Source organism: Pseudovirgaria hyperparasitica (assembly GCF_010093815.1).
Source record: "Pseudovirgaria hyperparasitica strain CBS 121739 unplaced genomic scaffold EJ05scaffold_16, whole genome shotgun sequence".
NCBI classification, from domain to species: domain Eukaryota; kingdom Fungi; phylum Ascomycota; class Dothideomycetes; order Acrospermales; family Acrospermaceae; genus Pseudovirgaria; species Pseudovirgaria hyperparasitica.
In genome coordinates this window covers 1-19,784 of record NW_022985564.1, presented here as the reverse complement: position 1 = coordinate 19,784, position 19,784 = coordinate 1, and the positions used below count along the sequence as shown (strand labels likewise).

Genomic DNA, 19,784 nt, shown 5'->3' with positions numbered 1-19,784 from the left:
GGTGATTGGGTAATCTAGACTTCGCGCTAGTAATTAGATTTACGCGTTCTAATCCCGATTACCTGAATTCATGGAATCCTATAGTTGATCAAGTATATCTTCTAACATTACGTATGACGGTAAAGATACGTTAAAAGGTAGTTGACGCTTCGATCTCAGCTGCATCGTTAGAGACAGGCGTTTCATCCTCACTTGCTGTGGAACAATGATATATTGTTCGTGCACCAAGAGGCCCTCTGTGTAACGTGGCGCACGAGGCGACCACTGACTGGACCCCAAAGCTCTGGACATACTACAGCCAAGTCCAGCGGAAAAATATTGCATGAACGTCATTTTCATCGCCTTCATCCTAGCGAAATCAAATCCTGCGTCTCATCTGCCGCCTCCCCAGAATCGAAATTTAATTTCAGCAACAACCGATCTACACCGCCACACTTCAACACACCATCCGGTACATCCACACGACTCGTATCGATCTGCCTCAGTCTACTGACGACCTTTTTCATACTGAAATCAAGCATCTTCCTGCACCGATCCAACCCCACGCCATCATACTGCGCCCTCGCAGCGTCCGCACGCCAGGTATTATTGAACAGATCACAATGCTGCAGAAACTCGCGAGCACACTTAATGAATGCCGTGTCAGGCAGCAGAAGGTGGGAGGTGAGGAGGTCTAGCAGTTGACGATGCCGGTCTTGCAGGAGTTCGAAGTTCAGGTTTGCAGAGTCGGAAGTGAAGGCCATGAATTGCTGCCATAGTTCGCCCACGACGTCACCTTCGAAGTACGCGCTTAGGTGGCAGAGCAAGCCAAGTGCAGCTTTGGCAGTCGCCCACATGGCACGAAGAGGAGGGCCATGCCGGCGGAGCCCGTCATGTGTCCAGAGGCTGGAGAGATGGAGGCGGGCGCGCCGCATGGCAAGGAGAAAAGCGTGCATTTGGATATATGCCGAGGCATCTTGCATGAAAAGGTCGAACGGGGGGTGGCAGTCAAGTACGAGGAACGTGGGGAAGGCGAGGAGGAAATCGGAGAAGTCTAGGCTTGCGGAGTTTTGATGGTGTAGGTTTGCGGGCTTCTGCATTGTTAGTCGGATGCTAAGCTTCGCTGTGGAGATGGTGTCGTCGTCGATGTTTCGTGCGAGCGAGTTCCATGTACGGTTCAAAATGTCGTTGGCGATGCTCTCTTTTGGTAAGGATTTGCGCATAAGGTCCGCGTGTGCGACAAGGGTTGGCGCGAAATCGGAGTTCCCAAGAAGGAGAAAGTCGTATAAGAGCGTGAGAATGTTTCTGATTTGAGCGAGGGGGAGGACATTGTGCAGTATGTTACTGGAGAGGGAGAGCCTGATCTCCGCAACGCCAGCGGTCAGATCTGACGGGGAGTTGGAAATACAGAATCTAGATAGAGATTTGACGTGATCGACTAGAAGCTTTGGATCACTTTTGGCTGACGCACCTAGAAGGTTGCGCACTTTCCCGACAAACAATATCGCCTGGGCAGTGTCATCTGTTACGAATCGAGGCAGAAGTTGGCTTACGAGTTCAAACCCTCCGTTCGCTGGTTCTGATGCAATCTGAATAGCAAAGTCTGAGGATCCGAATGTTGGAATTTGCCCGTATAAGACCCAGCTGGACAATTGTTTTACCCACGCAGCTTCAGCAACGACCGAAAGTTCCTTTGAAGCCGTCTCAAGCTCAGGATATCCAGTCACCGCTTCTTGCCTTAGGTTATCCATGAGCTCGGAGCCAGACATGAGGTTGGCATCGTGTGACTGGAAATCTTCTGGAGCGATTCGTCGAACCAGACTCCATAGCCATTTGAGTAGTTTGGTATATTGCTTGAACTCGGAGACGAGAAGTGCAAGCGGAACTATATTGTATGCGCCGACAATGTCGGTATCTCTCGTCAAGATCTTCGCTTCGACCTCGACAATCTTGGTGCGAAATTTTGCTAGTTGCACCGAGTTCACGGAAGACGCTGTAGCCCTACAGATGATTGACGGATGTATATCTGCAATACGTTGTGCATGTTGTCGAGTTTGTGAATGTAGAACTGCTAGTTGTCTGAGTCGCGTCAAGAGTTCATACTCCGATGGGCTAAGGTGCGCGTCGAAGTCTCCAAGTGAGTCGAACAGAGCTGACCTATAGCCTGTTAGAGCAAGTAGGATTTCGTGAAGCATATCAGGAATGGTGTCTATTTAAGATACCCGCCTATGATGGTGACTTTGAACTCTATGTCTTTTGGATGGATCGAGGGGTAAACAGGTAGGTGGGGCTTAACGCGCTGTCACATGACTCCGAGATTCCAAGGCCGTCGTCATCGCAGTTTAAATGTTTCAATTATACCTGTTCAGCAAAGACATCGTCCTTACCATGCCAACGCAGTATTCACCGTGTGGAGATATTAAAAAAGACAAATTGAAGCCAAACTGGAGTGACGGGCTTGAATATTACATATGCGAAAAAGACATCTAAAGGATTTGGTGAATGTCGCTTGAAGGCGACAGGCCCACAACGCCGCTTTCGCCTGGGTATCTGTTGAGTTTTGACAAGCAGATTATATGATTAGCATATTACCCCAGGTAGAGTAAGGATAATTCGATAAAGTTGTTTCCCATATTGGCCATTTCCAGCAGTGTTCATGGAGTCATGAATACCTTATCATATGCAGCCCAAGCCACTCGTAGTTGATCGGTGAGTACCAACATCAACAATGGTCGTATAATCATGTTCGCATGAAGTTCACTAAGACACCGATGGCCTCCCAGTCTCAAGTGGACCCAGTTCAACCTCCGATTTGCTCCTGATGCACCTCAAGAGTATCGCCGTCTTGCATATCAAGCTACATACCAAGATTAGACCAACTTCATGTATCGAGTGGACTTGATGACTTACAGTCTCTGGATCGTCGGTACCCTGCACACGCTGACCGTCGTAAAGGAAACGCACACTCTGTGGCGATTTGCCTTGACGATCGCAGAACGCTTCCATAAGTTTTTTGAGTTGGGTAGTGCGCTTAATCTTGAAGAAGACCTCATTGTTGTTATCCGTAACTTTGATATTGAGATGCTCGGTCTGAGCAGGGCCTTCTGGCTTCGGGGGCGATCCGTTATCAGACATAGTGCTCTTTGCACGTACTCGTGGGAGTTTAGGTTTGCGGAAATCGATTCAGAAGAGTACTGTAGGCGAGTTAGGTCTAAAGGATAGTGAGCAAAGTGTTCGAGTAAAGATTTGACAAGCAGTGCAAGCACGAAGGCAACTAAAGCAAGCTTATATGAACAATGCGCCCTGGGCTCAAGGTCAAGGCTCACCTTGAGCGTGACGCCGCGCAAGAAGAAATCGTAGCAACTTTTATGGCCCTATATCAAGGACTGAGGAGGGTAACGGCGGTTGATCGTGGTGTCAAGTTGTCGGAAATCTGTAGAAGGTGGAAGTGGAGTAGACGAGTGGGGTTTTAGGTATTAGGTGGGTGGGATTAGTAAGCCGCGACTTGACAAGAAGTGAACAAGTGAAGTGTGTAACACGAATGCACTCTACTATATCCGCAGGACATCAAATGAGCTACTCGCTTTAAAAGAGCTGTAGCAATTACGCCGGTGCACCCAGGAGTTTCTAGGCAGTCTGCCTTTCTCACCGACGTGGTTTCATAGGCACTGACATCATGGTACACAGTCATTACGCAGTTACATTCGTCTTCCTGGCTAAATGCACCAGGCCCTCGCAGATGACCTGAAGACGGATTCGCCGTGTCATCCAAGAGCGTGTGCTATTCAGAGTAACTCATACAGGCTAAAGAACCAAACCGAACGAGTCTGACGCATTTCTAATCCAGATTGTTTGCAAAAATCTGGATTCAAGGAGGGTAAATGTCAAAAAGAAGTAAGTGGCCATTGAAGTATCTTACAAATGGACCTGCGTCTTTGACAGAATCTCTCGCTACAGATTGACGCACTCTACGCGTGTTGCAACCAGTTTTACAAAGACCATGGCGACGAGGCAAGCACGGTATCGTGCCCAAAGGCATCGCTTTTGAGGTATGTACTTCTCTTTACGCCAGCTTCTGCCTGGTTGGTCAAGCAACCCGCCGACTGATGTTGGTGGCAGATTGAAGATGAAGCAGCGAAGCCAAGGTGTGTGATCTTTCGGACTTGAAACAGCTTGTAGATAAATGAATGAATGTTGCATTCCCGCCGCGTACCAAGCTCAAGGGAGAAATGAGTGGAATTCAACGAGGGCGATGCTGTTACTCTCAGGCAATCGTGAGCGCGCAAAGAGGCCGCGAAGGACCTGCATAAACATGGAGTAATGTCTATACCGAGACTCTAATGAAAACCTATAAGACATTGTTGAAGAAGAAAAGAAAGCGAGGACGCGGGTCAGAATAGTTTTTAAAGGCTTTTGCGGCAAGCGAGAATTACGCACTAGACTCCATTTGGGTCGCTCCGTGTAGTGCCAAGGGTTGATGGCTCATTGCTGAAGCTTTGTTTGAGTTCCATCTTGTCGCGCTTCTCTGGCTCACGTCTGAGCTACAGATACGATCTGCTCCTTTACATTAATACCTCTCAGAATGGCGCCAGTCACACGTCACCAAGCTTCTGGCGACGGCTTGGTCGGTAACAAGGTCAGTTCAACCGCTATCTCAATGCATGCAAGCAACCTAGACGTCTAGAGCTGTTGTCTGTCGTTTGATGGAACCATTACTGATGAAACTACTCCAGTCGCGACACAAACGTGCAAGTAGTTGGGATCTTCTCGAAGTACGTGTCTGATTTCTCTCGTCATTTCGCGATTCGCGATTGGGTACCTGTAATTAGTTGCACTGACTCCACACTTAGTCTCAAGTCCATAATGCAAAAAATATAGGTAAGGGTTGTAAATGAAACATTAATCTTGCAGAAATTCACTGTATCTCAGGCTCAGCCCGCGCTCTCCATCCTTCAATCGAGGCCGATCACGACGACGCAATTACGCCTCTGCGCAACATGGCAGACCGCGTTGGCAAAGAGGTCGAGAAATTCGCTGAGCGACTTGACCTTTGGCTCGGGTATGGGACGGAACGCACACCAGGCTCGGAGGGGAAATCACCCGGCACGATGGTGACACGGTTCAGAGACGAAGCAAAAGCTATATCGAAGCCATTGAAACAGCGATCTATCAAAGAAGACACCGGCGCTCGAGTTTCCACAACCCAAAGGTTGATCTCTCTGCGAGAAGGTCTTTTCGAAGACGTTTCAGTGCTAGAAGATACTGCGGGTGGAGGCCAAGGTGATCACTTGAACAACGTACAAAAATGGGAGGGAGAGGTAGATACATGGGACCTTGCACTTCTCATACTTTCCCATAGACTATCTGACGCCACTGCGGGTAAAGAGGCTCCCCAACAGCCAAAAGAGTTACACAGGTATAGCTCTCGCCAAGACGTTTGGGACCAGTTCATGCTGCATGACGAAGATGCCAAGGAAAAGAGTCTCGTGTTAAAATGGCTCCAAGAAACCGCCGATAAAAATGGCGAAAGAATCGAAAAATTGGGCGAACAATTCGAAAAGCTTGGCGATGGAGGGCACCATGGACACGGCAGTTGGACACATGGCTGGATGGCTACAAAGGAGAGGATTAAGGGCGAAAAACGTATGGGAACCTTGAGCCATACCAATACTGAGGGTCCTCAGCCAGATCTACTCAACTCCAGCAAATCTGGACTTCTGGTTACTCAGCTTGACCCAGACGCACCTTCCAGACAGAGCCGAATACTGGAAGATTCTGACGAATATCAAGAGCGCTTTCTGTGGTTTGTAAGCTACCAGCTGTTGAGACGTGGAAAGAGTTTGGACGAGATCAGATCCTGGATGAATGAACGAAACGAGGGCTGGCGCAGCGTAAGCTTGGGCATCACCCAGGAGGACGACCAACCGAGTTCTTCCGTTGTGGCACATGGAATTCTTTGGCGCCGTATGTGCCATGCGGCAGCAAACGCATCGAACAATATATACGAGCGTGCAGTTTATGGACTACTTGGCGGCGACCTCACTTCAGTACGGCCCGTTTGTTCTACGTGGGAAGACCATCTCTATGCACACTTCAATTGCATTCTGTCGTTCCGATTTGATCATTTCATCAAAGTCGCATACCCACAGACACCTGGCCTTACAGCTGCTCGAAAATTTCCAAGTTTCAATTCGAGAGCCTTCTATGGAAACGCCATACCGATCAATGACACCGTGATACAGATTATCAACTCTGAACCGAGTTTGAAGCCTTCAAATCTTCAAAGGATCCAAGCCAGCCTCCTCACCGATAGTCTCGATCAACTGATGTGCGACGTCGGTGCGGCTATAGCTGAGATTGCTTGTCTCGATCCGAGGGGAAAGGAGCTATACTTTACTCCTGAAGTTCCAGTAAAAGGCTACGAGTCGTTTGCGGAAGACGAGCAAGCTCTACGCGTTCTATTACATGCTTATTTGGCCTTCGATGAGTACTATGCCTCTAAAGCCCCGAAGAGGCCCGCAGCTCAAATCAAGACCATGGAGAATTTGATTGTATGGTATATGGAGCTTCTTCGGAGTGCCCGAAAGCTAGATCTGCTCCCGTTATACGCTGCGCAGCTGTCGCCAAACAGGCTTGGTCGGACTATGGCTCTCATTCTCCCGGACATAAAGAGTGAAGAAGATCAGAAACGAATGGTCCGGCTAATGACACGCTATCGTGTCAATGTTGAATTCATCCTGGAGAAACAGTATCAGATGGCCTTGGCGTCATGTGGATTACGAAGTAAAGTCAGCCTCAAAGATGAGCCTGTGGCTGGTAATGTTGACATTGTGAACCCTCCTACCACCCCGGAATTCAAGATTCTTCAAAAAACGACTGATTATAAATGGCCCGGTCAAAAGATCTGTGTGGGCTTCATCAAGGAGGATATTCAGCCTCCTGAACGTGCTGTCATAGATGCTGTGCACTGGTTTTTGCATCTGAAAACTTGGAAGCTGATATTCAGCTCATTGGAGGACGCTTTGGCACGATTCTTAGGTATGGTGCACGCAAAATCATGGTTAGACAAGCTAGACATTAACTTGAATCACAGCATACGGCCGAGTCTCTGCCGCATTTGCCCTGAGCACACAACTGCCCTGCGCTGAGATCTCTCTTGAGAAGACGCCACATTTCCTTAAGGGTGAAGTCATCGACATAACGCTTTGGGAAGAGAATGGCACTGCGGAGCCGCTTTCCGAAAGCGAGCACGAGCACTCTCTCCGACGGCCATCTCTTTCACGCCGAAGATCTCCCAGAGTTGCTCTGGACCAGTCGGAGCCCCTTGAAATCACTATAACGAAGAAGATACTAAAACAGGACTCAAAAGCAGCCTATGACCTCCAGCAGCTCGTCCTCGCTATCGGGGCTCTTCACGAATGGGCTACTATCGAAGAAGAATTTATTACGTGCGCACCTGGTCTCTCCCATCTTACCTATATATACTAACCTCGCAATCTAGTAATGGTGCACAAAACTCGTCGACCGATAAATCCAGCCTTAAAGAAGTATTCGACACGATCTCCGAGATCCTCCATCCCTTTCTCAAGAAATCCACAAATACCCTTTACGGAATAGCCACCGCGGCAACGCCCACAAGCGCAGCCGGTCCTGCTACAGTCTCCATTGCCTCATCCATCGCAACGACCGAGCTAGGGGCCCATTTTTCCGTAGACGTACGCCGCATAACAAACCTGAGAGCTCTCCTTCCCTTTATTCTACCCGTGTACGTGCCCGAGCTTGTCCTGGCTTACGCTAGCACGATCCAGAGTGCCAGCCATCTTTTAACAAGGCAGTATTTGACAATGAGCATGGAGCTAGCGGCATTGTTGGCGGACGATGAGTGTGAGGAGGTTGTGGACCTATTTGCGGAGGTAGGAAGGATGAGGGAGTTGGTGAGGCTGTTTGCCAGCACTGGGAGGTGCATGGTGGGGATGGGAAGTAGGGAGAAAGGGGATAAGCCGAGGAGAAGGGAATGGGAGGGGGAAACGATTCGGGTTTGGGACATGACTGTGAGGAACTGATGCGCCGAAGATTAAAGTAAGAGAGCAAACAATGATGGGATGAAATAGCATTGAAGAGTACTTTCGGTATCGGGACGTTACAGGCTATAAGTCTTGCTTGACAAAGGGACATGAAGAACAGAGTAAAGCTGGTCACAGTGAAAGCATAGAGCAAACAACACACCATGGAGACGGCGTTTTCTATTGGCGTCATAAATCATATCCTTTATTCATGTATATATATTTTCTCATCCATCGTATGCCATGATTGTTTTTCCGGTACGCACATCATGCCTAGTCTTACTACAACTCAAGTCATTTCAAAGACACGCCAAGAAGAAGAGTAAGAAGCGAAGCCAAAAACATTGGTGCATCAGCACAACGCAAAGAAACGAACGAGCGCTAGGCTCTCTTTGATCGTACACAGACCTTCACATGAAGCCCAGAGACCATACTCTGGAAACGGCACACCGGGATCGAGTATGCGTTGTCATTAAACCCCTTATTAGTGCTTGACCCACATTGTCTGCCACACAACCTGCGTCGCATAGACGACGTCCGTGACGACAACAACGTTCTTATCATTGTCGTAACTATCATCGTGATTCTCATTGTCGTTCTCAGGGGCAGACGGCGCATGAGTCGGTGCAGGAGCATCGTGAGCCGGTGAATCCTGAGCCGATGTTTGCGCAGCGGCAGGAGAAGGAGCCGGGGCAACTTCATGTTGTTCATGATCATTATCGACAGCACTCGACGACGGCGATGGGCTATGCGTTTGTACAGCCGCGCTCGGCGCAATGCTGTTCTGCGCTACAACACCACCGCCATGCGTGGGCAACGCCTGCGGAACGTTGCTAAGCGTGCTTTGGGGATGATACAGCACTTTGCCCGCGTCTGGAGGGCCGACCCAATTTTTGGCTGCGCACTGGGCGTTGAGATAGTCGCAGCGTGCGTGGAGTACATCGCAGCCAGCACCGCCCGTGGGCGGGACTTTGTCCCAGCACTCGTTCTGCTGCTCCCAGCAGTTCTGCTGCGAGGCCCAACATTCGGTCTCTGTATCGTATTCGGGCACTTCGAATGCACACCAGTTTGCATTCTGGATTATGCAGCCTTCTGGGAGCTGGCCTTCTGCTTTATTTGCCTTGATGCTTGCGCCCTGGACGCCAGGTACGAGGTGCGCAACAGGTGGGCCAGGGGTAGGGTAGTCAGCGTTGTCGTGCTTCTTGTCATAGATATTCCACGTCACGCTCTCATCTGTCTTCTTGACATAGCCAGGAATACTGACGGTGGACTCGGGGCCCAGGTCGCCATCAGACTCGAGGAAGACTTGTGCGCAACCGGCGTAGAACTGCGGATCGCCACTGTTGACAGCATGCATTGCAAGGAGCTCGGGACGGATCAAGTAATAGCCGGACGCAAGGTTGGGGATTTTGATGGATATCATGCCGTTGTCGTCGATCATTTTGTTAGTACACCATTTATTGTCAACATAGCCCATGTCCCAGACTTTGAACCAGCCGTCACCGTATGCTACAGGAAATTTAGCGCAAAGTCAGGAAGTGTGCAACGATTTAGCCTACCAGTATCTTTCTGGGCGGAGTCGACCTTCTTCATGTAGACTGCACAAGGACCGGCATGGCCAGGGTCGAGGACGATTTGCGACTTGTCATTGGCCCAGGCGTGCCATTCGAAGGTGATGGTGGAGCCGGCTTTGGCGGTGCAGACACGGTCGACACCTTTAGTTCCATCACGGCCTAGGTACGGTCAGAGTATGTAATGCGACGGGAACCTCGTAGGAGACATACCACACGCCATATCATTGCTGTTGAAGTCTTCTAGGGGAAAGGAGGCTTTAGCGCCATCGTGATTCATACGCACGCAGGTACCAGCGCCCTAAACGTCAAATAAGCAGGCTGCTTTCGAAGTGTCTTAATATCAAGTACATACATTGCTAACGCCATCAATGTAAAATTCAGTAAAGGTGGTATGAGCCAGAGCAGTCTTGACTGCGGCCAGAGTAGCCAGGAGAGCCTGAGACTTTGAGAAAAACATGTTGGTAAGATGGTGTTGCGAGCCGCAGACGTATGTAACGTAAAGACCAAAGACTTGATCAACAAGCCGGGTGCTATTGTTCAATATGAAGAGCACTGTTCACGTGAAGAATGGAGGTAGAGAATGAAGTATGACCGATTGAATGATGAACAAGGGAGTGAAGCACCGGCCGTCGGTGGGTGAACAAAGATGCGCAAGAATGAAGGTCAGTAGTTGGAAGAGCCGGTGAAGCAGGACTTCTTAAGTCGGCCAGCGGTAGAAGCAGAAGAGGATATAGAAAAGGTAACAAGAAAAAGAAGAGTTAGTGGTCGCCGCAGATGGCGATGCGTATAAAGGCACAAGCGTCAAGCGTTAAATTCGAGGAGGAAGCATCCGAGAAAGGCGAAGCGCCCTGACCTTGCACGCCCAAAGAGCAGCCAATCACAACACCACCACCAAAGAACCCGAAACCAAACGCGGGCGCCACTGGTCTTGGCTGCGGAGGATGGTGACGATCGGGATGTGTAACGGGGAACTGGGGAAGTGAGATGCGGATTGACCATAAAAAAGATATGCATTATTGACACTCTGGATGAAACGAAACCGCCACCGGAAGTTAAACCCCAGACTTACTCACTGTACGATTCATTAGCATCGCCAAATCTACAGTTTCTTCCCTCCTAGCGCCAGGGCTTCTTCTATCATCGCTGTTATTCATCTCCTACAAACACCATTCAGGCGATTTCATCTTGCCTCCATCTGTCAACTCTCGGTTCTCTTTACTGTCGGGTAGAGTCGGGAAAGTGCGCGGCAAGTCTACATCCTGAATCAACAATTCCTGCATCAAGACTCTTTCTCAAGTTCCCGCAGAAGGCCCCCCAAACTCCTTACCCATCGATGCACCAGCAGCGTCACTCAGCGCCCAAGATACCGTACCATCTATGAATGGATCGCCGACATGCATTGCTCGCCCGTCTCGTGCACACCCTTGCTGACAAGAGGCCGCCAGGATACATGCTGTACGCCTCGTCTTAACCATGTGGCTTGTCGGCCGTGGCACAAAGCTCTCCGAATTTGCGTCCGCCGCAGACACTCAGGGATTTGCCCATAATCGTAATTAGCCCTGTACTGGACTTACCATATACTCTCGTTATTCAGCCTATATGTAAGATATCGTGTGCAGAAGCTATGTCCGTTCAGCGTCAGGTGCTTGTGTGGTTAACTCTGGAAGCCACCTTAATGCGCCATATATGCATCCAACGTCTTATTGGATCAACTCCTTACATTCGGATGTTTCAAGTGTTGCCATCACGGAATATCATCTTTGTCTGTCCTGTCATTCGTTGTAACCACGATAATTGCTTCGTTGACTTTGGACCACGACTTGTGTAGCTGGGTTTCGCTTGTTAATTTTGGTGCGCAATGGTGTTACTAGAGTGCCTGGTGTGTGCAGGCAAGAAATGTGAAAGTAGTATGTGACCTCACAGTGAAGCGAAGACATAGAAGTGGTCAAGCATGCAGGTTGCGTTTACAAGAGACTCGGGCAGCTCTTACCCTCATCACTCACGACCCATCCTGGGATGAACCATCACATTCACTGACGCATCATATTGTACGGTGCACTATTATAATCGCGAGCGATAAAGTATCGTCATTTGCTATAGAAACACAGTACTGGTGGTATGCCTCACCAGTGCAATCATGTACACACGGCCGAGACTATAAGATTCCTGGGAGCTTAAGAAAGGCCTTTTTCGCCGTTGATGCATTGCCGGACGTAATCCCAATTAGTGCGTGCCCATTTGGCTCGCTGAATAACAAGAGGCTCACTACAGACCCTCCAACATCGCTTCCATCCCCATCTGTTGTATGGTAGTGTGTTGAGTGTGAGTGCTGACCGGATGGCGAGAAAATTGTAGTGAAGACATGAGCTCACAGAAAGCGCTGCTTCTCTGCGTGTACTTGATGTGAGTCGCAAGGAAAGAATACAGTATCAATTATTCATCGTCTCAGGCCCATCATAGAAACAGATCTCCGTTCGAACATTTGTCTGAGCTGCGATTTCAGAATGAAGCCTTCGAGGTTTCTTTGGTTAATGAACAGCGGCTGGTGCCGGACGCTTAGTCCAGGAAGATGATGCGCTGCGACTGCTGTTGTTGCCATCGCTGTTCCATCTCGTCACAGGGCGCGTTGCTCCTATAGGCCCTCCTTGATGAGGGTGATGATGGTTGGAAGGTTTGCGTGCGGTTGGATTTGAGTTGGTAGAGTTCGCATTGTCTCCGCGCGCTGAGTTTCGCTTCGGCTTCGTGCCTTGATAACCCGAACCTTTTCTCGGCTTGCCATTGTCGCAATTGTAATTACGAGGCATTACCTTAGTGGTGGCACCACGCTTGCTGTTTGGTATAGCAACGTGAAGCACAACTTCTCCCCGGATACGTTCATCATAGAAGGGCAACATAGGCATAGATGTTGGTTCAACTCGTCCTGTACGGGAGTTCTGAGGATTCCAGTTTAACGGAAAGTCCGACTTGGCCGAGTTCTCATACTCTGGCTTACCAAAGTGCACGGGAGGTAGAGACCCGAACTCGCGTTCTTCCATGAGCGCTTCAGAGGCAGAAACTCGAGTAGTCGGACTGGTACTGCTGTCAAGCGCGAAGATTGCGTGCGGGCTAGCCTTCTCGGAAGTGTCCTTGGATGGCAGTGACACCGTTGCAGACAATTGCTGGGGTGTGACATCAAAAGTTGTTTTGGAGGAGCTACTGACAACAGCTGCTGGTGGATCTGGTGAGGCTGGCTTCAACTGTGGCGGGTTCCTGCCAACGCGTCCGAAGAGACCGTTGAACCTATCTTGCCATGCTTCGGAAGATGCGATCGGTTGCGATCCAAGCCGCGCAGGACCCTGGGGCCTGACCGGCATCACGACTGACGGCTGTGGTGAGCTCACGGCTGGAGGCAACTTGACTATGGCTTTTGGAGTAGGAAGATTGACCTTAGGATGGGACGGATCGCTGTCGAATACAGGATGTCCGGTGCTCACTGTGTCCGGCGGTGGAGGTGAGTCAGTGTCAACCCCGGGGATGAGACCATTAGGCACAGCCGACGACTGCTGCAGGTTCCTGGGACCTTGTGGGAAGAAGCGGGAAGGTTTGTTCATTTGGTTCTGAACGGTTGGACCCATGTGAACCGAATTATGACCGCCTACGAGGGGCATATTGACTTGAGGTGGGCCAGAAGACTGCTGGACAAGGCTCTCAGTACGATCCTGAGCTTGATCCCGCTCAACGACAGTCTTGTTGTTGTTGTCGTGCAAATACTGCTCAGTCTGCACCACTCTTCGCTCACCCACAGTCGAACCTGGCGCTGTGCGTCTGAATGTCTCTTCAATTCTTCGAGGCCCGCCGGTGGCTTGGTGCACCACCGCATTGCGCTTTGCAATCAGACCAGTGTCATGCGCTGCAGGATTACCCGCAAGTGATGTCCAGTCTCCGACCGTATATAGTGGCTGTTGCATTCCCGGCATGTTGCGAGTAGGAGGTGCGATTGGGCCTGGCTGACTTGTCTGTGAGTATCCTTGGTTCGGTGAAGCAGCTCCAATTGGTGCTACTGGAGGAAGACGAATGTCAGGAACAGCGAACCCGCGCTGTTGATCTTGGCTGTGTGCGTGTTGAGGTACAGTTTGTGACGGTCCAGGCGAAATCTTTGTTGGTGGTGCAATTGGTCCAGGACCGACTTGCGAGCCTTGAGCGTTGTTCTGATGTGAAGAAGCTCGACCGTAGCTTGTATCGAAGGTACCGTTGCCGAGAGGTTTGTCTTTCGATGGAGGAGGACCCCACACGCTTGATGAAGAGAGAGACTGAGACTGCAAATTTGAGCCCCAAGGTTGAAAGGCGTCAGGTGCAGGCTGAGGGGGTTTCCAAGATTGGTCTTGAGGAGCAGACGGAGAAATGTGCGTCGAGCGAGGTGGTTGGGAGTCGGGTTTTTGCGTATGATTGGGCCCAGCCTCTGAGATGACGTTGTTCGCCGAGGGTGAGTTGTTCACTTGCTCACGGTGCGGGGAAGATACAGAGGCAGAAGCAGAGACAGAGGCAGAGTTGGTTGTTGACGTGACTCCAGGTGACGGTGCAGGCACACTGTTGTTGTTTCCGCGAACCGAGGGTCTGTGCACAGCAGCGTCCCTGCCATCTGTGACAATAGCAGAACCTGGCCCGGGCGCGGTTGTGTGAATAGGCGGACTTGCTCTCTTGACCGTATGCGACGAGTGAACCTTGATCATACCATATTGTGTTACCTCACCGTCCGTCGTAGGTACGGGCGGCTTGGGCGGTGACGGTAAGGCATTGACTGCAGCACTATCGCTTGATTTCTTCTCCTCAAGTCGAGCCATGAGCTTTTGAATGCGTTCCTTCTTCGCTGCTTCTGCTTTCGCCTCTTCTTCGTCTCTACGACGCTTCGCCTCTCTCGCTCGCTCGATATTATCCTTCATCACCTGCTGCTGAACTATCACAGGATCTGGTCCTGGTGTAGAGGCACTTAGGCTCTCTGCCGGAACTGACGAGTCAACTGAGCCGAAGGGCGACATGGGCTGGGCATGGCTTGCAGCAGGTGAAGGTCGCTGAGCCCAAGTTTGCTGGGTAGCGGCCCCAGACTCATTCGACTGCTTCTGCTGTAGGTGAATGCTCGCACGGTGTGACTCAATGGAGCCTGTGTTGTCTATGCCGGCTGCAGGCGGAACTTCCCGAGGCGGAGGTAACTCGACAGCGAATGGGTGGCCATCTTGCGGTCGACCGAAAGACATGCGACGACTACCACTACCGCCACTAACGTTGGAGGAAGTACGACGTCGAGTCCAAGGTCCAGCATCTGGTCCTGAACGTGATGTTTGAAAGGCTGCGGAGGGCTCAGCATGACCTGCACCTGGACCATGATTGGGTCGTTGAAGGACAGAGGGCTGGCGATGAGAGGAATCACGGAAAGAGCCACGCCGGGCATCGTTCACCGGCTCATACCGACCCGACTGGGAGTTGAATAGCTCTTTTGTCCCTCTTTCCTCTCTCCAGTTCCGGCTGAAGTCATCCGCTGCGATTTCCTTTGCTGCAGGCGGTGGCATCGGTGGCAGTGCGTCGAATCCGTGAGAATCTCGTTGTGCGAATCGTGACTGTGAAGGCTGTTGAACTGGCGGATTGATCTGCACAGGAGGAACTCTCTCGACCGGTGGAAGAGATGCCCACGGTGATTTAGGAGGCGTAGGAGCGGCGGGTTTTGCTACTAGACCGGTCTTTTCTGGTACCCCTTTCAATACCACGCCAGGCCTGAACTGTGTGTTTTGGACTGCTATTCCCGGTTTTAGTATGGTTTTGGCACCACCAGTAGATGTTGGTCTTTGCACCGGGGGAGCTGCAGAAGCCACCGAAGGTTCTTGAGCTGGTTGAGCTGGTTGAGCTGGCTGGACTGGCAGAGCTGGCTGGATGGGCTGAACGGGTTCAGCAGTCTCGACTGGTGGCTCCTGCTTTTTTACTGGAGGCCTCAACTGTTCAAGGGGTGGAGCAGCGTTGTCTGTTGCTGCTACTGCGGATTTAGTACCATCCATCCACTCCACGGTCTCGGGAACCCAGTCATCTTCGTCATCATCAATATCTGCCCACTTTGACTGATCTTTCGACGGGTCATCGGCCTGGAGACGTGTCGCCATATGGATTCCATATTGCTGTTTTAGTTCCTCGTCCGTAAATTGCTTAGGTGGTGGAGGAGGTATTGCTATCATTTGTCAGAATATGTGATCTTGGCAAGATATGCTGTGCATACGCTGATTTTTGTTCCAGACTTTGCTTGCATCAGGTCCTCCACTTGCTCCGTTCGGCTTAGCCAGCCCTGATCGCGGAATGTTCCCAATTCCACTGCCCGATTTTGCGACAAGTCTTGGTTTAGCAATCGCTTGGGTTGGTGAAACTCCTTGGCTCGGTACTGAGGCTGCTGTGATTCGTTAGAGTCACTTGATGTATCTTCTTTATGAATCTTACCTTTACTTCCCGGAACTGGTGGGGTAGAGCTGGCCGTCTTTGCAAGAAAGTTCTTGGTAACCGATGAGGTCTTAAAAAAGGTAGGTTTCTTTACTGAGCCTGTGCGTACATGGCCTCTGGTATCAGTGTCAGATCCTCCACTCGCCTCTGCCGCTGCGTTTTGTTGCTGAGCTTCTTCCGTTGTGAGTTGTTCTGACCCAGTACCGTTTGGAATGACAATGTCAGACTGATTTGCCGCTGGTTTTTGATCGTCATTATCGCTGAACGTTGTCTGCAGGGTCGTCCCATCATTAACAGGTCGACTTTCGTGTTCCAACAGACAACTTACAGCTTGCCTATCTATTTCTGCAGCTTCCTTCGTCACGCAGATTGCAGAGTTCGGTGATTTCGGGCCGTTGTCATCGGCGGTGGTGGTGTTGGTTGGTTTCGCAATGTCGTCGATGGGCATAGAGCTGCCCATCGACTGTGCTTCCTTTACCACATCTCGGGCACTCTGCTCTGCCATAACAAGATTCTGGTCTGTTTCGGTAAGAAAAGATAACAAGATAGGGTCGCTTTGTTCCTGAATGAGGGAAATGACAGAGGACGCAGATTGACCATGTTGACTCGTATTGATCATCGCTAGTTTCAAGAAAATTGTAGAAATATACCTGCTGTCAAATATTTGGAGCGGCCACGAAGACTAGCAGGCGCTTCCGGTCGTCAGATGATGTTGCTTTCTAGCTCGTAATACAAGGTGGCTATGTTGCGGTTGGGTCGAGAGGTCGGATCGGTATGCTCGGTATATTTCGTGTCGCGTGTCGCTCAAGGTTTCCTATGACGGGGGAAGAGCCTTGTCTGAAGCCGTAGCTAAGTTATGAGGAGAGAGAGACGCTTCACGGTCTGTCGAAGGTTTGTCGTTGTGAACAGGAGATGGTTCGGCTGGCGACGTGACGCTGGAGGTCGGGGCGCTAGTGCCAAGAAATCCGCTTGCCGTTGCCGTACTGTAATGCGGCAACGTATGTTTCGAAGGTTTTTTCTACTATAAACCGCATAGGCAACAGAATAATGTTAAGCAAATCGAAGTGGGAACAGATATTCAAGAAATATGAATATTAATCCGTAGTCTTGGCTAACGCAGATGAATATTTACACAAGCTCAGAGTTGCTCTCACAGGCTCTGCGTTTTTATTGGCACGAACTTCATCATCGAGCGCAGGCGCAACACATCACAACAGTATACATACAGGACCTTCGCCCATGAATGTTTTAGGCTCGCAGATATGATCTATATCTTATTTACACTTCCATTTTCTACAACACTGCTTCACTTATCGTACTAAACCATCTGCTATGAAAGGCCTAATGAGCGTTGTTCTTGTGGTGACCTGTGCCTCGTCAATTATTTCTAGATACTGCAGGGTAAGGAAAGGTGACTTACGCAGGTGGAAGTAGTAGTTCTGCGCATAACCGAGGACAATCAGAGCTCCGATCAGATGAGCGAGTGCTATCCAGGTCAGCTGTTAGTCTATCATTTCGTATCGTGCCGCGGAGCTTCTTGGTGTTCTTTTCATCTCTTTGGGACAGTCTTACGGGCTGCTGAAGGGTTCTTTCCGAAATAGCGGGCTTGATATCTGCCTAGCAGTCCCTTGGCCTTCACTTCCGGAGCAGGTCCTCGGGGGAGCTTCTCATAAAAGCTCACCACCTTCTGCATACGCACAGCATCTGGGGCTGAGCCGATTGCCTGTAAATTATATTAGTCGAGACCCGTACCATTTTCATTAATACCCTTGTGTTGGATGTATCGCAGTGTCGGGGGCGTTAGTCGGTTCGTAGGTTGGAGCGCAGGGTGGGTCGCAGGGGCATCGGAGACGGTCGCATGAGTATCGAATAGTGTTGGTAGAGACTTACAGTGGGTGAGGACACCTACGAGATAGCACATTAGTAAGTCCATATTTATATATGAAGAAGGTCCGAAGCGATACACGAACCTTTGGTGGAATAAGAGTAGACAACGCGCGCCTCTGAATGAAGCTCATATCGACGACTAGCGGATCAATTAGCCTCCAAGGATATGCATAACAGCTTTCAAAGCTACCTCTAGGGATTATGTACCTGAATATGGGTGGCAACGAGATGGGAGTGGTGGATAGTAGAGGATCTGGAGATTCCAATCCTGATGGAAGCGATAGGTACTCCGTGAGAACTCGCTGCCCGAGTAGCCCGAAAAGGCTTAGAGTGCCAAGGCGAGTCAATTGCTCAACTTCAACCTCACCAGTCCTGAAGATATGTCCGCTTGGGCACACATTATCATAACGATGCAACGAACACTTTGCTCGCGGCTCATTGCTGCAGCGACTAAGCCTGCGGTGCGATCAACCAACGCTCGCTTCTACAGCAAGCCGAACAATCCCGATGCGCCTGGCAAGTACAAGACGACCCAGGAGGATGCAATGAGCGTGGCCGGGATCGAGAACCCCGAAAGAGCTGTCGATCAACTTCCCACTCACCCGTTAAATTATGATGTGGCTCCCGATTATCGTACATCGTATGTTAAGCCACATCTACCTTTGCGTAGACAATGCTGATAGCGTTCCCTATAGACAATTCTCACCTCTCCCCAAACGTGTTATGGACGGCAGCGAGCCTACAGGAAGCATTCCAGCAGCGGTACTGTCAGGTGCACCAATAGATCTCCAAGCACGCACTGTGCGGTGAGCACGAGTGATCTACGCTACCTCCGCCATCGCTGACGCAGTTCAGAATCTACCGCCCGACTAAACCCGCAACTCAGTCTGGTGACTGGCATAGCCATCACTGGCTTATGGATTGGGATCCGTTACCCAAAGGCCACAGATGGGAGAACCCTTTGATGGGCTGGCAATCATCAGCAGACTGCATGCAAGGCCATAGAATTCAATTCAAGTCAAAAGAGGATGCAATTGACTTCGCCAACAAGCAGGGTTATGAATACTTTGTACAGGAGCCGAATGAGAGGAAATTTGTACCGAAAGCATACGCTACCCAGTTTATCTATAGCCCTAAGAAGCTAAAGACGGTGCGAACAAAGTAAGCCTGGCAAAAGGCTAAGGCATGTATATGGGGCCGGATTGGTTGAATGCACCGATTACAACTCATTCAAATTCTACAATCGACCATCCAAGTGCATTCGTATCCTGGTTATAGTGCTCGACTTGGACTTGCAGGCGACAGACTACCAGCGCCGTATTTCGGCTTAAAGTAACCGAACGAATGAGGCCTTGAAATTAGGGCCATGTCTACACACCAAACTCAATGATTCTGTTATATTCACTAAAAGTCTGCTCTCTTTGGGCATGTTTCCGGAAATCATCTTGAAGAGCTAGCTGACAGAGTCATCGGAGGGTGCCCAAAATGAGTGTCTGAAGGTCGAAACCCTGGGAAACCTACCTCTTTTGGAGCAGAATCGTTTTGGAGGGGGTTATGCTCTTCGAAGCCCGAAACTCAGCAGAGAAGCGCCCAAGCGGAGAGTAACACCGTCTACTTTCATTACCAATGTAGTTTTATGATTTATCACACCTCTTTGATAAGGAAGTTCTATCTTATAAAGAGAGACAATTGTACCCTGGATTGTGTTTATATGCATAGACATAAGTTACGTTTGTAAACTTAACCTCTACTATATCTAATAAGTTTATATAAGGTATTTCCTTATTAGGAATAGCTTAATATTAGTAATCGATATTACTAATATTAT

General features: G+C 50.0%; 8 protein-coding genes across 8 annotated transcripts; 3 read left to right on the top strand and 5 right to left on the bottom strand.

Annotated features, from left to right (window-relative positions):
* Positions 1–344: 344 nt before the first annotated feature.
* On the bottom strand, positions 345–2,174 carry EJ05DRAFT_503893 (uncharacterized protein; the record flags this gene model as incomplete). Its single annotated transcript, XM_033747487.1, has 1 exon — positions 345–2,174. One exon carries the CDS (start codon positions 2,172–2,174, stop codon positions 345–347), a length of 1,830 nt encoding a protein of 609 aa, XP_033596805.1.
* A 605-nt stretch (positions 2,175–2,779) lies between these two features.
* On the bottom strand, positions 2,780–3,114 carry EJ05DRAFT_443500 (ubiquitin-like protein; the record flags this gene model as incomplete). The annotated part of the gene is made up of 2 exons (XM_033742090.1): positions 2,780–2,836; positions 2,890–3,114. 2 exons carry the CDS (start codon positions 3,112–3,114, stop codon positions 2,780–2,782), a joined length of 282 nt encoding a protein of 93 aa, XP_033596804.1.
* A 1,377-nt stretch (positions 3,115–4,491) lies between these two features.
* Positions 4,492–8,315, top strand: EJ05DRAFT_479349 (uncharacterized protein). The gene is made up of 6 exons (XM_033744656.1): positions 4,492–4,615; positions 4,713–4,751; positions 4,830–4,857; positions 4,909–7,017; positions 7,073–7,427; positions 7,481–8,315. The coding sequence occupies exons 1-6, from the start codon at positions 4,562–4,564 to the stop codon at positions 8,040–8,042; spliced, it is 3,147 nt and encodes a 1,048-aa protein (XP_033596803.1). The 5' UTR covers positions 4,492–4,561; the 3' UTR covers positions 8,043–8,315.
* On the top strand, positions 8,125–8,447 carry EJ05DRAFT_138814 (uncharacterized protein). The gene has a single exon (XM_033739212.1). It carries the CDS (start codon positions 8,207–8,209, stop codon positions 8,366–8,368), a length of 162 nt encoding a protein of 53 aa, XP_033596802.1. The 5' UTR covers positions 8,125–8,206; the 3' UTR covers positions 8,369–8,447.
* On the bottom strand, positions 8,448–10,176 carry EJ05DRAFT_138981 (uncharacterized protein). Its single transcript, XM_033739213.1, has 4 exons — positions 9,969–10,176; positions 9,827–9,914; positions 9,602–9,775; positions 8,448–9,551 (listed from the first exon to the last, which is right to left on the bottom strand). Exons 1-4 carry the CDS (start codon positions 10,071–10,073, stop codon positions 8,527–8,529), a joined length of 1,392 nt encoding a protein of 463 aa, XP_033596801.1. The 5' UTR covers positions 10,074–10,176; the 3' UTR covers positions 8,448–8,526.
* Positions 10,177–12,144: 1,968 nt separating this feature from the next.
* EJ05DRAFT_489076 (uncharacterized protein) lies at positions 12,145–16,688 on the bottom strand (the record flags this gene model as incomplete). The annotated part of the gene is made up of 3 exons (XM_033745762.1): positions 12,145–15,806; positions 15,855–16,022; positions 16,070–16,688. 3 exons carry the CDS (start codon positions 16,686–16,688, stop codon positions 12,145–12,147), a joined length of 4,449 nt encoding a protein of 1,482 aa, XP_033596800.1.
* A 643-nt stretch (positions 16,689–17,331) lies between these two features.
* EJ05DRAFT_540974 (uncharacterized protein) lies at positions 17,332–18,337 on the bottom strand. Its single transcript, XM_033749638.1, has 6 exons — positions 18,164–18,337; positions 18,040–18,095; positions 17,960–17,974; positions 17,642–17,792; positions 17,490–17,555; positions 17,332–17,436 (listed from the first exon to the last, which is right to left on the bottom strand). The coding sequence occupies exons 2-6, from the start codon at positions 18,085–18,087 to the stop codon at positions 17,411–17,413; spliced, it is 306 nt and encodes a 101-aa protein (XP_033596799.1). The 5' UTR covers positions 18,088–18,095; positions 18,164–18,337; the 3' UTR covers positions 17,332–17,410.
* EJ05DRAFT_138689 (uncharacterized protein) lies at positions 18,170–19,315 on the top strand. The gene is made up of 3 exons (XM_033739211.1): positions 18,170–18,596; positions 18,652–18,762; positions 18,812–19,315. The coding sequence occupies exons 1-3, from the start codon at positions 18,337–18,339 to the stop codon at positions 19,119–19,121; spliced, it is 681 nt and encodes a 226-aa protein (XP_033596798.1). The 5' UTR covers positions 18,170–18,336; the 3' UTR covers positions 19,122–19,315.
* The last annotated feature ends 469 nt before the right edge of the window (positions 19,316–19,784 follow it).